This window comes from Myzus persicae, unplaced genomic scaffold (assembly GCF_001856785.1).
Source record: "Myzus persicae strain clone G006 unplaced genomic scaffold, MPER_G0061.0, whole genome shotgun sequence".
Classification (NCBI taxonomy): Eukaryota; Metazoa; Arthropoda; class Insecta; order Hemiptera; family Aphididae; genus Myzus; species Myzus persicae.
Window position 1 is genome coordinate 8,704 of NW_019100524.1, and position 19,549 is coordinate 28,252.

The 19,549-nt window shown below is 27.4% G+C and overlaps 1 protein-coding gene across 1 annotated transcript; it reads left to right on the forward strand.

The window, feature by feature from the left end:
- Nucleotides 1-2,705: 2,705 nt before the first annotated feature.
- Nucleotides 2,706-18,808, forward strand: LOC111030245 (PDZ domain-containing protein 2-like). The gene is made up of 6 exons (XM_022309658.1): nucleotides 2,706-2,861; nucleotides 16,525-16,691; nucleotides 16,755-17,793; nucleotides 17,857-18,395; nucleotides 18,456-18,585; nucleotides 18,680-18,808. Exons 2-6 carry the CDS (start codon nucleotides 16,538-16,540, stop codon nucleotides 18,732-18,734), a joined length of 1,917 nt encoding a protein of 638 aa, XP_022165350.1. The 5' UTR covers nucleotides 2,706-2,861; nucleotides 16,525-16,537; the 3' UTR covers nucleotides 18,735-18,808.
- Nucleotides 18,809-19,549: the final 741 nt, after the last annotated feature.

The following is a 19,549-nucleotide window of genomic DNA, read 5'->3' on the forward strand; positions in this document are numbered from 1 at the left end:
ATTTAAATCGTTTATTAATTATTATTTTTTTTATGTTTGTAATTATTTAATTTTGTTATGATAACGAGTCAACGAGAAGAATTTTTTATGAGTGATCTAATGTAAAAATTAGTTTGTAGGGGGTGTGGGGGAAATGCCCCCACGGGTCTGTTTGTCATCAAATATTTGAGCCCCCCTTAATATTTCACAAGATCTCCGCCTATGGGAGACGGTATGTCAGTCTAGGATATTTTATATTGTTAATACTTATTATTAATATGGTAGCCGGTAAGCTGAATTAATATTATTCTTAAAATATTAGTGATGCTGGAAATATATTAAATATACTTATTTAAAATTGGGCTGTTCTGGAAAAAAATGATAAACGTTATTCATTGTGTTAATATGCAATTTTGTCCAACTTTGATCTTAAAATGTCTGTAAAAAATAACTGTATTCGTATATTTTTTAGATTTTTTAGGTAGGTACTGAAAAAACTGCTTAATTCGAACCTTGTTTTAAATTGTCAATGCTTAGCTATAAAAATTGAAAATTTTATAAATTTTTAACTACAAAATCATTTTCAATTTGATAACTATTGTCAACATTTGAACTTTAAATCCTTATCAAAAAAACCGTCCCTATACATATTTTAAATATTTTTCAACTGCTTTTGTAACAATAATATATTAAGAGTCTTGTACTAAATTTGCATGCTTTTTGACTTTTTGATCCAACCAATAAAATTTTTTTGACATTTATGGGGAAAAAATGAAAATTGAAAACGTCCGTCAACAGCTTAAACCGAGAAAAAATGTTTTTGAAAATTGTATCAAGTGTATGGAATCGATGAAATAAACATATGGTGTAAATTTTATTTCAATTGTCTACAGTAATTTTATTTTGAATTACAATAAAATAAGAAAATCGCTACAAGAGAAATCGAGTGATAAATTACGCTGTAAAAATTTCAACTGCAAATACTCATAAAAATTTAATTTGACTTCCGGTAAACAGACTTATAAGGAATTTTGTATTAAATTTTTAAATATTAGAACTAAAGAGAAAAATGTTTATGAATTTCTAACTAAATATAATTTGTTAATTTTCGTAATTTTTACGAATGTCGTTAAAATTCTAAGTTTAAACGCTCATAAAAAATTATTTTGGACCCTCAACTTTTTTTTAAATTTACATTAACAAAAACTTACGTGGAACATCGAACATTTACAAGTTTTTTGACAGAGTGAAAATTTTTTGTACCGATTATAGTTTAAAATAAAAAAAAAATAATCGAAAATATGTCTACAAATAGTTCAACACAAGTCAAAAATGTTATGGCGTTTTAAATGTTAACACAAATATTCAATGAAAATTGCATATAGGTACCTACCGTCATTTTTGTTAGAGTTACACTAACAACCAAATCGATTTTTTCGAAAACTGGTTTTGCTTAAAAATTCCTGTTTTCATTAATTTTTTGTTTGTTTTTCCTATTGCTTTTGAAAACTATTGGGAATTTCAAATTTTGACCCCCCGAATGCACCAACTAGATTCACTTTCCTCCTATAGAAAAGTTTCTGTTGAAGAAATCAAAGCACTTTTACTGTCAAAAACCATGATAACAGACACACAAAAAAAATAACTATAAAAACACACATCATTGTAAAATCAATACATTTATCGCTCCACTCAGAATCTAAAATGGGTTTAGTACTGCCTATATGCCTATATAGCAGTAATGAAAAGCGACGTTTGAAGGATGGTCTTTTTGAAAAATAATAAAATCGACTGTCTATCAAAGTGTTAAATGTATAAATGTGTGTGACCTCCCCCCCACGAGTCTGTTCCATTTGAATATGAAAATCCCCTCCAAGTCAAAAACTGAAATTGCGCCTATAGACTTAGGTTATATGGATCACCCGGCAAATTAATTGTGTAGACTGTAGGTACGAAACACAGAAATACAGAATATTGTAAACTAACGAATGTGTTAATTCTAAATTAATTAAACCATTACTCAAGAAATTTCCAATTTCCTTTTAAATTAGCAATACGATTCATCGTATTTGGCTTAGCAGCTAGGGTCAATATGCCCTCGATTATTTAGAATAATCCTCTTAAAATAGTCTTATTTGGGTACTTCTGCCAGTACGTCGTCCAGAAAATTGGTGAACAGTTTTTGAATATATCTGACTAGGTGTCGCTTGTAATGGTTTATCTTTTACAATTAATAAACGTTTCAATTTAGATATACTTATTAAATTTTAATTTCCCTCACGCACGTGATCAAGATTTAAAGTTTAAAACATAGGATTTTGTATGTTTAAACACGTTTTCAAAATACATAGATAGGTACTTAACTCAATTTTAAGCAACGTCAACAAATACCTACGTTACAAGCCTTTTTTTATAATGTTATGCATATGGCCATTATAATACCTGTGCCAAAAGTTTAACCACTGTTCATAGATTTTTCCCCTCAATTCTCAAAACAGTCATAACTCATAGGCCCCGCTTAGTTGTGTAAAAACGGTTTAACTTTTATTTTCTGCAATTATTACGTAGAAAAAACACCCTCAGGCTGAGGATGTCGCGAAAGTGTTAAAAACCAGTCTATGGAATGGCTATTGGCTGTGCAAGGTATATTTTTACTGTTGCACTAACGACAGACCGCTCGCAGCTGTTTACTGCGACCCGAGTACAACTGAGTAGGTACCTATACATTTTCTATTTAGTCTGTTCTGTTCAGTCGTGCGCGCCCGTCTGTTGTTGTTGGGTGTGTGTTGCAGTTTGTAAAATAATTGCTGGTAGCGTAATATTTTAGTATTTTTTTCATTTTCATTTTAAAACGTTCGTCATTAAATGTTCCGAATAACACAGTAAGTCAACTTTTTGTTATTTAAAAAAAAATATTATTTCAATTGCATTTTCACAATGTAACCAAACCTTTTAAGAACTTAAACATATTTTATATTTTTCTTTAAAAGTAAATGTAACTAAGACTAAGACATAAGATAGATAAATGGTAAATAAGTTGCAAAATGTATTGATTTTGTATTGCTACAAATTATAACTTATAATCAAATTGTATTTTTGTAGGTATTTCGTAATTTCTTGTAATTCGTATGGTTATCTTTAATTTTTACTTCATAGTAAATCCATGTTCCTATACTATTTTTTTTTTTGTATGAAAAGAAACCTGAGTGCTCCAAAAGTTTTACACTTTGATAATCCTTTTAAATACAATGACTTTAGAATGTTAGATAATTATCTAAATAGCAACAATGGATTATTTATCAATTTTCTCAATAGCTGCTCTCGACGTATAAAGATAAAACGGATAAACATCCACCATAGAATGTTATGCATACCGAAATAATTCCAGCATGCGAAATTTTAACTGAACTTAGAATCGTTTTGAACTTGAAAATGAAATATTATTATAATGCTATAAAGGGAGCTACTGAGCAAGTTGAGTAAACTAACATCATGGCATTCTCACGTATACTACAACATTTTATCCCTGCTTTTTAATGTATTATGATATATGTATCATGAGTAGGTTATGACGTAGGCATAGGCAGGCTGAGCATGCGTTAGTAGTCAGTACTCATTAGTCATTAGCTTGGTACCTAATCGTTAAATGATAGTAATATAGGACTTAACTAGGTACCTAAATCAAATACGTTCATAATATATAAATTATAGCAGGGGTTGAATGGAAGCAAGTAGCTCTTTAGAAAATATGTATATTCTATGCGTTGTTTACGTACTTTATAGTAACCTATATTGAATTCTTTTAGATTCTGAACGAGACTTATTTGTTGGAAGAATTTTTAAGTGTGTTTTAAATTTTTTGAAAGAGTATTGATTTTTTTTTCATCAACTAATTGTATTCATTTAAGCATATTTTTATAGACGGTGTATATTTCAATTTCTGCCTTTTGTTTGTAAATTGTAAATCTTTAAGTGAGCACTGAGAAATTAATGTAAGTTTCAGACTATGGCAGTAGGTATCAATTATAACTGCTTTACGAGATTTTGGTTTAAAATATACGCAGAATTTTAAAAAAATCATTATTATTCCTAAGTGCGTATGTAATTTGATTGATATACAATGAATATGTATACTTATAATTTATATGTGTATACATATGATTTCTAGACTTATAGAATATATTAGAGACTTATGGTTAATAGTATTAAATAATTATTTAAGTAATTATTTTATATAGATACCTAAGTACCTTTTACATCTACTTAAAATCCTTAATATGCATTATGCATACAATATATTATGTTTAGTATCCAATCAAATCAATTGTTAGCTTCTTTTAAAATAATATTACATAGAGTAAATCCAAATAGTTGTAATAATAATATATTGTATTATACTATTTTTAAATAATTAGGCATTCAAAATGAATCCATATAGATTATATATAGGTTATAAGGCTGTAAACTCTGAACCATGGGTTTTCAACCTTTTTAGGCAGCGAGCCACTTATTGTTTTTAAAACCTTACTGGCCGCAGTAATAATAAAAACAATTGAAAAAATACATGGTATCGTGGGCATCCAATATAGACAAGACGGGCGCGGGTTTAAGATCCCTGATTTAAGCAATCTAGACTTATTTATATTAGATGATTACTTATATGCTATGAAATAATATAGACAATCCGTTTTTTTGAATTCAGTAGGTAGGTACTCGTTTTTAATAGTTAAAAATAAAATGACATGGGTAACTTAAGTTTTTTTCTATTAGTGTAGGAACTACATAGGTACAACAACATTTGCCCAAAAATTCACGCTTCGATCATGATACTTTCATCACGTATATACCTAATATAGCAGTGACTAAGCATTAAGCAATAGTGGCAATAGGTTGGGAACCGATGACCTAATCATTCTTTATTGGCTATTGGATATTTTATTCATCCCCGTGCAATCCCCATTCCCCATGCCTTCCCTATCCAATGCATTATTGGGCACTCTCCACTAGGTATATTATAATTTAATGGTAGATAAGTAATAAGTTGGCTGTGCATATACATAAAATCAGCTGGTGCTCTCCATAAACGATAAACCGTGGTTATATCACAATATGAATTAGTTTTATTCATAGCTATTTTGCTAAGGTCTACGGTTTTATTACTGTCACACATCAAAGTCGTGGAGAGTTATATGAGCTAGGTATTTAATACAATAAAACCAATGGTCCGTACCGAATTATCAAGGTTTCCATTATTTTCTTTGAATTATATTCCGACAGTCCGATACTGCTATTGTTATTATAATCATAAAATACAAATGTATAATGTCCATCAATCCGTCCTCCGTATCTTATACAACCATTCTATAAAAATAAAAGTATTAACTTTTATGTTTAAATGTACCTATAATACACCTGTGTATATTGTGTATAGCCGTAAAGGAGTTGGGTATTTTATTTTATATTTTCCTAGTTATGTTTATCGATAATTCATGTATACAGATAACTATGAATTATAGTTATATTGATATCTTATTAAATTATTAAGTCTTTGTTCTATAGCTTATGTACTTACCAATATTTTTAAAAAGTTTAAAACAATTGCAACGTTAGATATTTTTTATTTTATTATGAAATGTATCCGAACAACAGTTAGCTGTAACAGAATTTGTAATGCAATTTGCAAGACTAATTATACCATACGCCCATACCTTTTCCATCTATATAATTAATGCATATCTAAAAAAATATGTACTCATATTTTTTTTGTGATCACTTAAAATTTGAATAACATCATAATATGAAATTATAAACATTATAACATAGTAAGCAAAGTTCCGCTTATAATTGGTTTCCTATCAATATTATAGTAAATAATATTTTAATTTATAAACGTACATTATAATACCTATACGATTGTATTGAGAAAAATAACTGGTATATTGTGGGTATAGTTTAATTAATATGGTTATAATAAAATCTAAAATATTGCTGAAATATACTCAAGGCGAACAACAATCCCACCGTGAACCTATATACTACATAGGCCTGTAGGCTTGTTTTATTTTTTTTGTATACTATTAATGGGTGTGGATGCAGAACATTTATACAATGTGATTGAAATATTAAAACATATCATAATACTTAATAGTGCTAAATGATTATAACTATTATAATATAATCCAGAGATGTGGGTTATGAGTACCTAACTATTGAATTAATGAAGCGTATTAAGAAAAAATGTATGAGTAAGCAAGCATGGGTAATTAGCATGTATCAGATTTCATAGAATCCCCAGATAAAATGAGATTTAAAAAAATACCACATCAACACCTTTAATAAACTTGTGTTTCATCTATATTGAACACTGACTTCTTAAAAACCGTCCATTATTAAAAACTATACTACTTTTCTTTTTTATATTCATACATAAATATTGTGCTCACTTGATAATAAATTATTAGATTCATCATACTGATCATGTAAAAAAATTAATTGCAACACAAATAATTTGTTTAGAAATGGTATAGAATATATACTACTACAATTTAATATATATATTAATATTATATACTATACATACATTTCAGGGATATCCAAACGTAAAATTGTCAGGGGTGGACTGACAAGGGTTTATTGGTGTGCTGTAGTACACGACTGGTTCAATGTATTAGTTAGAGGTCCCCTGAGCATTTAACAATATTACTTATTAATTATTATATAGTTTATATTATTAGTTACTATGTCTATATTACTCATTAGTCATTAGATATTGGGTAGGTTTTTAATTAGTTTATCGTACTGACATAGTAGAATAATGCAGGTGCATGCCGCCAGGCTGCAAGCCTCACATTCTGCTCATGAAAATGGTTGATCGCCGATGATTTCAAAGACGATTCTCAATAATGTATTAATAATTTTATTATCTAGGTGTATAATATAACATTTAAGCATATCATATTTTGTACTATTTAGTATTTACTATAAATCTTTACTGAAGAAATACATCTATACAAATCAATACTCGTTAGTCGATGTATTAAATATTTTGTTTTTAATTTTTTATTTTATTTGTAGGTAATATAGATTGAATTATTATGAAATACCTACTCTGCTACTCAATATTCAAAAGTTTCTTTTATTGAAAGCTATGAGGTGGGTACCTATTCCATTAAAAAATGTTTTATTTTGAGTGATTATTCAATTCACCAGATATTCCACAAAAATTAATTTTTGATTCTTTTTAAGGTATTTATATTAAGTAATTATACGAACATCTTTCAGAAAAATATAAATTACATCACAAAACTATTTGATATTTAATTGTATTACTTTTATGAAATAATATTTATATATAAATGATAACTTACTATAATAATATACTATAATAGTATCTTAACTCATATTTTTTTTTATAAATATTATATGAAAAAAAGCAATGGCTCTATTCGAATTGCTTTTTAAAATGGTTTCATATAGTTTTCAAATTAAAAAAAAAAAAAAAAGCTCATACACAGGTTTGTGTTAAGTTAGGTCAAGTGAGGTAAGTTCAAAGGCATATTTAGACCCATTTTCCAAGCAAAATTATAAAAGTATGAAATATAGGTCAATGGGGACCAACCTCATCATCCTCGGTTAATTACTTTGAGCGAGAAGTTAATATTTCATGAATACGGTTTTATTTATGAGGGCAGCATATGGCCTATATTTCTTGTAAGTACTTCAAACTTACCAATACGATATTTTTTGCCCCAGTAGCCTACCTATAGCTAACGTGTGAAAAATATTCAAATTTTACCTATTATTCTCTTCTCTCACCATCCCGGTTTCACTATATATATTTTAGATTATAATTTTCCATTATACTATATGTAAATATACTTAATAACTACTGACCTATTGTATTATTATTTTTATTTTTTAATTATATATTACTTACAATTTCTTGTTTTTAAAACAATTATCTATTGTCATTAAATTAATATACTAAGGATATGATTTTATATATGTATTCAAATATCTTATGGCCGGCACGACCTAAAATTAAATTTAAAACAAATTTGAACTAATTCTAAATTGAAAATCTGTATATCTAAGGTGTAAGATATTTAGTTAATTGAGCTTCAGCCAAACAAATGTTTTGATTAAATTAGCTTTATTATTAAAAAAAATACAATTTAATAAATAATTTATTATTTTGTGAACCTGTAGGCTGTAAAGGAAATTTGGGAATGGTCATCATGTCATGATAATCTAGCGATAACAACGTACCTAAATGACAATACTCATCGTTCGAAAACAAACGTGATAATTAATCGGTACCTAATAGAGAATAAGAATGATTTATTTTTATGACATAGAGACTGGCGAGCCTAATATATGCCTTACATAGTCTCTCTAGTAGGATAGTTTCTGGATTATTTTTGTGATCTATAATACTTTATAGTTTATACAGCTTAAACAATTTTAACATATCGCGTCTCGCAGCTGGAGAACTGTTGGGCGTTAGGTTAAAACATACAAAAAATAAGATGCAATTATTATTCAGTGCTACATTTTTGGTACCTACATTATAATAGTTTGTTGCAATTCATAATACTACTATAGCATATGTCTTAGAACGACATAAGGTCATAAGGAATACCTGGGTGCCCGATGGTGAAAAATTGTATTCTTTTATAACATTCTGTTTGTGGTATTTATACAATAGTTATATAATAGTATTATAATGTCTGCAAGTGACTACCCAACATACGGTTCGTTTAACCTTTAGGGCAGACGACAACATCTTTCTAATGCGCAGATGACGGCCACTGTAAGCGAGAGTTAGCAAAAATACGATCAACGTTTGTCTGTACGACTGTATAATAAGAAATTAGAAAAAAGTTTTTTTAAAGATTTCAATATTTTATTTCTCCGTTTGAACACATAAATACCAATACTATTGTTTAATAACAATATTTAATGATTAAAATTTTAAATTTTAAATGACATATTATTACAATAATATTTCGACGTATAGTAATATCCATAATATATGAATATGCTTATGAATCAATAAACCGTAGTAATATAGTATACTTTCATACTTGATGATCTGAATATGTATATAACACTATGTATTTGCATTAACGTAATTTTTATTTAAATCGTTAACTAAATTGACAACTATTATACAGTAGTATACATTTATAGGTACCTAACTACTGATCAAATACAAATAATTATAACTAGAGGAAAGTAAAAATAATGCTACACGCCTTATACGGTTTATTACGGTTACTATACTTATTTTGTACAATCAATGAATTTGTTTGACTTAATACTCTACTACGGTCTTCTCGATTTAAGAATATATTTAAATAATAAATGCATAATTTTAAATAGTTACCTATTTATATTTCATAAATCATAATATTGATATATTCTATATGTTATAATAATGATACATTTTTAGGTTGTTTCTTATTTTTTAGTTACAATATTTTCAAACCATATCATTTCTAATTTAATATAGGCGTTAGGTACCGCTAATCAAATCATGCAGAAGTAAAAATATTAAAACCGTTTAAAGTGGAATTGTTGAGCGAAAATTCTTAAAATAACTGCCCTGGGCGAACGAGTATTTTTGTATAAATATAGGTAGTCAATTATTGGTTCAGTACTAAGTGCACTAATTAGTAATTATATCAACAATTTCTAAAAATGTTGGTTTGCTGTTGAAAAAGTGAGAATCTAAAAAATCACGACTATATAATTTAGCAAGTATTCTTTTTAACAACTAATACTTAATGTTCTTCAAATTATAAATAAAAAACAAAAATTGATTAAGACAATACATCGATGTTTTACGACAAAAGAAACTACCATATATATAAGTTATTTATAATTTATTAATTTATATTATCTATATAATCATTATTTTTCATACCAACATACTGAATTAGGTACATTAAGCACGGTAATTTCCAAAATCAAATATTTTTAAAAACGTCATTAATATAGTTTTGTTAGTTTGTTCTTAGGTTATAGTTGCCAACTAAAATAATAATTTTTAGTTATTTAATAAATGCGTAATATAATCTTTGTAAATGTGGTGATTCGTTTATTTATAATCAGTGTGTAGAATATATAGTTATATATTTTTGTATAAAACGTATATTATTGCGTATAATTTATTATAAAAATATAACATTCTAAAACTAGATAAAACAACTTAACTAAAATATTTTGTAGTGACTTATTAGACATCATATTATAGTTTTTACTTTTTAGATGACTTTGAAAAATAACTATAAACTATTTAAATGTTTAATTTGTATACTTAACCACAAAAAAAAAGGGAAAATATAGAATATTGGTAGGTAGTAACTAGTAGGTACATGATAGTTATCAGTTTTTAATTTTTTTGCGTAGTCTGACATTACCTTTAAGTGCAGGTAAAATGATTTAATTTTCAACTTGGAGGGTGGTTTCTGGTAGAAAAATGGATCCAATTAGAACTTTTCTGAAATCATGTCAAAAATAAAAATTCTAAGTGCTTTTCAAAATAAACCAAAATAACAAAACGGAAAAATTAGAAAATAACTACAATCTTTTTACAAAACACCAATTTTTGGCAAAATTTAATTAGTCATTTGTTATAGTTAAAAAATAAATAACTTTAGAGACCTGAAATAAGTTCTAACACTTATTAGACATGGCATAATTTTCAAAATATTTTGTTTCTTTTTGTGTTATTTATAGATTTTATTGATTTTCTACTTAAAGATTGTTTTTTTTTTTATTTTATATTGGGTATTTATGAAACATTTTTGTTTTGAGTTTAAAATCTTGGAAATATAATACATAGCTCATAATATGTTGTGCGTGCCTCAATTGAAATCTATTAAATCTATTAAAAATACATCATTATCGTTTTAAAACTCAAATTTTTAAGAAATACATCAAAATCAGAAATTCCAAAAAAAAAATATTTGTTTGGTCTTCGCTATACGGTATATGGTTATTGACTTCAAAGTCAATAAAAGCTAATAATTGTATGAATGTATAAAGATTAGTTCAACCCTTCCGTACTACCATTAGAAAAATAAATTATCTTTAGAAATTATATGGGCTTTCAGTCAACAGTCGATCTTCGTAACAATGATTTGTCATTAAAAAAAAATTGACGTCCTTTACAATTTACACTATTTACAGTGATCACTGATCAGTTACCAGCTACTCAATACCTACTCTCAAGAGCACTTAAAACACAGCAAAGTGAGTTCTCCGGTTTTGTTAAGCTACCCATGTATTATAATACTATTATATATTTATGTATAAAAACGAGTTAGTAATAATTTATTCAAATTTGCAATTTCACGTCAATAGTTCCAACATAATATAGTTTTTCCATATACACCAAGTTTTATAAAATATGTATTCATTAATGGTAACCCAACTGTCGGTTACTTATATAGTTTATAGCCGATAGGTATACGCGACGGCGACGTTATTTATTTTCATTTTTAGGATAGGTATTTGTTTATTCTGTACTCAGTAGTCTAGGATAATGCATATTATAAGTAGGTAATCACCCTGCGTGATTAACAGTGTAACTTTTTGTGCCTAAACATGAAGAGATTAAGTATAGTACTATAGTCATATGAATATGTTTTATCTGTATTAACGATTTACAATCAATTACACACCGGGAAAGTTATTTTATTGTGTTTTTACTTTTTTACAATAGTATACCTATGCATTATGCATATTGTTTTTAAATATTATAGTTTTCTAGTCGTTTTCTAAAATGTTAATTTTGTTTTCCATTATGTAATATTATATTATTAGTATGAATGTATGATGATAATTTTTTAAATAGTTAATATATAATAGCAATTTACTATGGTGTTTCGAGGTACATTTAAATGATAATTAAAAATAAATCAAAAATGATTTGATTAATTTAGAACAGTAATAATAGTTATTAGTTTGTATCTGCCATCTGGGTACAATATTGATCGGGACCTGCAGACGTGTTGACGGACGGTACAAATATCACACGGCTCATTAGTGATGAAGGCTTAAGTAATCTTTATGATTAGGATCAGCTGCAGCTCAGTATAATAGGTAATCAATTCAGAAATCAAAAGTCGTAAATCGTAATTCATAACAAATCAATTCTGATAAATGATAATTAACTGTTCTTGTGCACTTCGATTGGTTTATTTGTGTTTTAAATAATATATTTTACTACGTAGGTACCTACCTATAATATTATGTAAATATTGAAGTGTGCGGAATCATTCCTGTTGAATGGGCTTCTCCCGCGGGTCACGTATGTAGCCTTTTTATAATGATATTATAACAAAAACCGGTTGTAGTAGTAGTTTTCTAAGTTTGCCTCTTATAACAGTACTTGTTCTGGTCAAACGGCACTGTGTAGTAGGTACCTATATAATACTGCAGTATATAGGTGTGGTGCCCGGTGTTTGTTCCCAAGCAAAGAACACGAAGTTAACCGGCCGTGTCCATTCAACGTTATTCAAAACGCATTTTATTAAGAATTAATTACAGTTTTTCATAATACTAAGTAAAACATTTTTATATAATTTAGGTAGTAGTAATGTATAGTAATTATATATTAATATAATACTGTGTATTGATTAATGTATAGAATCGAAATTAATTCGAAATTAAATTTTTTTTTTATTTATACATCTATTCGAAAAATAAAAATTATTTTAAATAGTTTATAATAATATCAATAGGTAATAAAAAAAGTCACACAGATAATCCCACAATAGATTTTTTGCCTATTAAGTAAGAGTTGACCGAGTTTAGTTATATTGGGTGTGGGCAAACAATTCGATATGTTGTTGTGTATGCCTTACATTATATATTTATAATTACATAGATACTATTGGATTTTCATAAAAAATAATATTGTGAATAATTAATGATCTTTAAAAGAAAATTGTTGACAATTAAGGATCGACTGTTTAACTTTAACACAATGTTATGCATTCTTACATATTATACAATTTGACGAAAACTTATCCTAATTTCTAAACAGGCTGCACTCAAAATAAATAAAACATTATTTTATATTTATACAGATCTACTAGGTATCTACTAGGTACCTATTTATGTTAAGCAGTTTCAGTTATTCTATTATAATATAATAGCTATTCCTATAAGGCAATAACAAACTATAACATTATATTAACTATGTAGGTATATTTTAATATTATAAATTTATATATCAGCAGCTTGCTGTGTGCCTAATAGATGTTGAACAAAACGGAAGTACCACTGACATTAGTAACGAAATGGCTTGTTAGTTGTTTGTCTGCACTGTCTAACCTGTAGGTTTTATTATTATTATTATTTTTTTTTTGTCGCCCCCTATCCGGTCACCTGTGCATAAGGTGTAGGTACCTACGAATCGATTTGTATATTATATAAAACGACTTCTTTCAGTTCTTTTCAGTGGGCGGTCAAGTACAACGACATACCACATTAACTCGTGTTACAAATAATACTTATACCTTATAAACTTCTAACGATTCGTCGTGTTTCATCATAGATCTTCGTAGTTTATCCCAACACTCGATAAACATCATAATAGACACAATGATTGTATTAACAATAAATGACGATTAACGATGATAGTAATAATAATAATAATAATAATAATAATAATAATGCGATGGAAATGTTGCCAGGTCATTGATTTTAATGTTGTCGAGTGTATATTATACACGTTTTTATTATTATTTTGGATTCGTTTTACTCACGGGGTCATAAACAGTCATACGGTATACGTATGTTGTTGGTACTATCACATAATTTTCATTTAATGGGTTATAGTTAAATTAGTATTATGAGTAGTATACAGAGCGTGTAGGCACACTAATAAATATATGCCATATAGGTAGGTACCTATGTTATGATTTCTTAATGATTTTACCGTGAAAATCAAAAGGTTTAGTCCCGACCGAGTTACTGTAGCTGAACGTGCCTCCTATGGTGCCAATTATGTGTAAAAATGCATGAACAAATGTATATACATGAATCAGCGCAGACAGTGATTTACAAAAATATACATTTGGCAAACTTTCAAACTGGCGTATAAACAACGTTTACCAATATACCATTACACATTTACCTGTAATGTGGTTATAACGTATGTAAATACATCCAAGTAGGTATCAAACAACGTGATACTATCAATATTTATTACTTAATTTTCATCATTTATAAATAACCAAACATATTTTTACGAAGTATCTACTTTATAGACGTGTTGCTGTCATTTAATTATTAAAACATAAACACTTTTGAATAAAATTATAGATTTTTAAATTCTTATAATATATATAAATAAATATATCTAATTATTTAAAAATAATGTTTGATAAATAAATTTAAATATGTATATTATGTAGGTACAACATTATAATTACTATATGATGAGTAAGTTATTGGTGCATATTTTGAACTTTTGTTGTACTAAAATTATTTTTAATTGCTACCTTCTATACACTATAAGTGATAAACATGTTACGATTTGTTCTGATATTCAAAGTCAAATGTAAATTATGCTTAACCTTTTAAAGCTTGTGTTATGACTTATGATGTAGGTATGTAGACCATACTTACGTACAAATATTATTTACAATTTACATTTATTATTATAATATATGTATTACATTTTAAACATTCAATTATTAAAGATTTAATTAGATTACCTATGTTTTTCAAACCTATTTGAAAATTTTCTACATAAATTGTATTAAATTTAATATTAACAGTTTATACTTTATGCACTTTAGTGCATCCAATTCTGTTACTTAATCGACAGGTCCAATAGATTATTACTTATAGATTTTATATTGTGAACATATATTTAACCTTATGAATACTATGTACCTATATAGCTTATACCTATTTATATTTTAGTATTGATGTAATTACGTAATAGATAAATGACAATTGTCAATTTAATATTGAAAAGTTTTTTTAAATATAATTATACACCTGTCCTACTTTAAAATGGTCACATGTATATGTTTTATTCTTTATGGTAAAATATATAGTGTAACTACAAGTAGTAAAAGTATATTAATGCGTTTTATTAAACAAGGATACTCGTACTCATGCAGTCATATAACCTGATTAGGTTATATTGAAAATTTGATTCATTTATTAGAGCAACTGAAATTTACATTAAAGTTTAATTTATGAGGTATGTAAATAGTAAGACGTGCCTATACATGTTAAAAGTTTGAACAGTGTAAAAACAGTAAATCGTATATTTCTTATAATATATTTTAATTCAACTTACAAATCGTTCTATGCAAATAGATCTGTGGCCTGTGAGAATATACAGGATGATTTTTTAACCATCATGCTCACACTTTTTTATGCTTACATTTTACATATGTTAAAATTCTGATTTTTAGAATTATTAAATAAGCTTGAAGACCATATTTCGATTGCATGAGATTTGTTGAATCACTTAAAGATGATCTTGTGACAATACCAATTTTTAATTCCCCTTTTTCATTTTTATTTTTTCAAAGGATATTTTTTTTGAGCATTTTTAGGTATGTAAATAAAAATACAAACGACCATCTTATAACTTCGTGTACTAAGGATAATTGGTTATGGGATAAGTAGATCTGGAGGCTTAAAAGATTTGAAAATGTTAGTAATTGCTACTAATCTATCAAATTTGTAAAAATGATCTAAGTAGGTATAATGAACTCTACATCTAATACAACATTTAGTTTATATTTTTGTAACACCAGGAATGTATAAACGTTTTAATAACTCAAAAACTACTTAGGTAATATGATTTTGATTTAGATACATATAAATTAGGTACAAAAAATATCAGAAATCTAAAACACGGTCTGTATAGGTAGGTATACTTAAAAATTCTATAAATCTGAATTTGAATACATGACATGTATTTTTAAAGGTAAAAATAGGGAATTAATGGAAAATATTATATGTATATTGTATTAACAAAAATTATTTTTAGGTATTAGTTGTATTTATTATTAAGTCTAAGACACTAAAATAATGTTTAGGTTTAAAATATAAATTTAGGTGTTTAATTCATTATCAATTAGGTATTATTATATATTGATTGGTACTTATCGACCTACCAGAAAAATATATCATAAATTCATAAACCTTTATTTTCGAACTTCGTTATAGAAAGTAGAAGAAAAGTATTAATACAATTAATTACTAAATCAACGCATTGTCGCATTCCATTTTAAACCACTCGGAAATTCTATACATTTTCCTATTTGATTTCTCTTGGTAATAAACTAAGAAGTATTTCAATACAACAGTATCAAAAAAACAGGTTTAAATCTCATTTTCTCGAATGTTAATGAACTGAATGTCTTTACGACTTTAGTCGTATTATAAATTATAATTGTATTTTACGCTGTACCTATTTTTGTGAAATGTTCTAGAAATCATCATGTTAGTTTTTTTCTGTATGCTTGATATATATTTAATATTTCATAATATAATTTTTAGCTGATATAAAACAATGAGACTTTTCAAAAGGCGCTGTTCTGATCCAAGTCCTCAACTTGTTAGCTTGTCGCCTATTGAACAGGACCATAGAGATGTATCGCCTGGCTATGCAACTCCAAAAGGATGTACCACACCTGACAATGGTTCACCGAAACCTCATAAAAAAAGTAAATTGTTCACAACATCTGTCTAATAATTGTTTATTATTTAACTGTATACATTTTTTGTAGGTTTAGCAACCTGGGGTAAAAAAGTTGGAAGAAAATGGGATCAGTTAAAAAGAAGTGATTCTTCTGAAATACTTCAAGTTTCTCCTAATCGTAGAAGACAATGGTCACCTATATCTACGAAAGATATAAATAATCAAAATATTGAATTGCATCAAAATTATATTGATAAGTTACATAATAACCAAAGTAAACGTTTATCAAGAATAGAAAGTATTAGAAGTATTGAAAAACCAAGGACTTTAGAAGGAAAAGATCATGATTGGTTAAAAGAAAAATGTCAAAAGGGTCTTGAGGATTTATATGCCATGGAAAACCCTTCAAAAATAAAAATAATTCCTCCCAAAATTATGTCCATTAAAAGAACGACTTTATCTGTTAACATTGATGAGAATCCTCTCGAAGAACAGTGCATTTTAGAATATCTTATTTCTAATAAAAAGGTTTTAGGATTACAGAAGAGTATTGATGACCTTCGGACTCTAAGTTATGAAGACCTTCTTAATGTGTTCAATCAAGCTACAAATCGTGTGAATCAAAATTCTTATCTTAAAAACCGAAGAAGAAGACATACAAGTTTTGGTGAAACGTTTATAATAAATAAAACTGACGAAAAAAATCGTGTGTTAATAAAAGCAGATGAAAGTGGTTACGAGAGTGATTCAACTAGAAATGGTGGAGACTCACCTAGGGGATCAATTAAATCACAGTCTTCAGTTGATAATGATGAATTTTCTCGAAAAAATGTTAGGATGGGATTAAAAAGAGGTGATGTCAAGGAACTTCAAGTTGGATCGAATGTGGAGGTCTCGTCATTAATATGTGACGAATGTAAAAAACCGGAACGAAATATGAGTCTTTATCAAAGGTTTTTATTGAAAAAAAGTAGCTGCATAAACCCAAGTGACCGACATATCGAGATGAAAACCATACGGTTTAGTAAACGTCTTGGTGAAGATGTTGGAGTTAATGTGGAGTATCGAGACTCTTCTTTAAGAACTCGTTCATTAATTATTACAGCTTTGTCAGGTCCAGCAGCTAGGTAAGATGAAATACTCTAATACTGTATTTTTAAGAAAATAATGTACTGTGTCACTTTTTTCAGGGATGGTAAATTATTTATCCAAGATGAAATAATAAAAATCAATGGTACTAGAGTAAAGGGTTTAAGGCGTCAAGATGTGGAATCGATAATGCGTTCATCAAAGTATAGCATAGAATTTGTTGTTTCTAGATCTAAATGCCAACCAACCTCAAATACAGAACAAGTTTTATTAATTCAAAAACCCCCGACTGTTCCTAAATATCCAGCAAAGTCAGAAGAAGTACATGAGCCACTTTATTCTAGACAATCATCATTGCCAGAAATTAAGTTAGAAGAAAAACCTAAGATGACTGGAATGCGAAAATTCTCGGTGCATTTAGATCAAACTCGACCCAAACATACCCAACTACCTCGATTGCCGAGACCTAGATCGTTATCCATGTCTCTAAAAACGATAATTTTTCATAAAGGACCTGGATATAAGTCTTTAGGTTTCAGTATCGTTGGTGGAATTGACTCTCCAAAAGGATGCATGGGAATATTCGTTAAAACGATTTTTCCTACTGGTCAAGCAGCAGAATCACAGCTTTTAAAAGAGGGTATGTTCAAAATATAAATTAGTCTTGTTTATCTGTTATATGATTATTTAAATGTAACAGGTGATGAAATTATCAGCGTAAATGGAAAAAGTATGGATGGTTTCAAACATTCCCAAGCTATTGCGTTATTTAAAGAAGTAAAATGTGGCCAGATTGTTATTCAAGTTGGACGAAGAGATCTCATCAAAAGGTAAATCATAGAATATTTATCTGCTTTTATGGCATAGTCTATTTGACTAATAGTGTAATTTGTTGTGTAATTTTTTATTATTTATTCTTGACAGGGGCAGTAAATCTAAATCTTGCGATGAATTGGACAAAGTTGTTAAAGACCGTTGAATAGATAAAATAATATTTATTGAAATTACATTCTGTGATATGAAATACGAAAATAAATAAATTTAAGACTAATATGTACTATTAATTAATTTTTAATAATAACAGTTGATAGTACTACATTTTAAATTTTTATTTTTTTAGAAAGGCAGTGGACACATACAAATATGTGAAGTTAGCCCCCTTCCAATCACCATTATCATACATTGTACAAATACTGTGAATTGGTTTTTCAATTTTAATTGTGAAGCCTAAGCAATAAAAATTAAACATTTCGTACATTTTTAACCTTAAAATAATTTTCAAATTTTCAGGAATTTGACGATATTTGTTTAAATTTGAATTTCAAATGGTTATACAAAAAAAAAATGTGCCTATGTACTTTCAATATTTTTTAATTGATACAATAACAACTTATGAGGAACCTAGTATTACATTTTCAAGGTTTTTGCCCAAAGCCAAGATTTTTTTATCGTCATTCTAGATTAAAACTAATACATTTTAAATTTGAAAATATCTATAAATATCTCAAAAAGAGACAAAACATTTTCAAAATATTATGATGTATTTAAAATAAACATTTAGGGAAAATGTCATGCATCTACTACTTATTTGTTTTTAATAACAACTAAAAAATAAAATGGTTATTATGAAAAATCGTTATTTTAAGCTTTGAATACCATTAAATCGTAAAAAATTGAACTTCAAACGCTCATAAATATAATGAATGTGAGTTTCTTTAATTTAATTTTTGTTCTAGATTCTTTTAAGCAATCTTGTATCAAATGATTCAAATGTCAACTCTTAAATATAAAAAG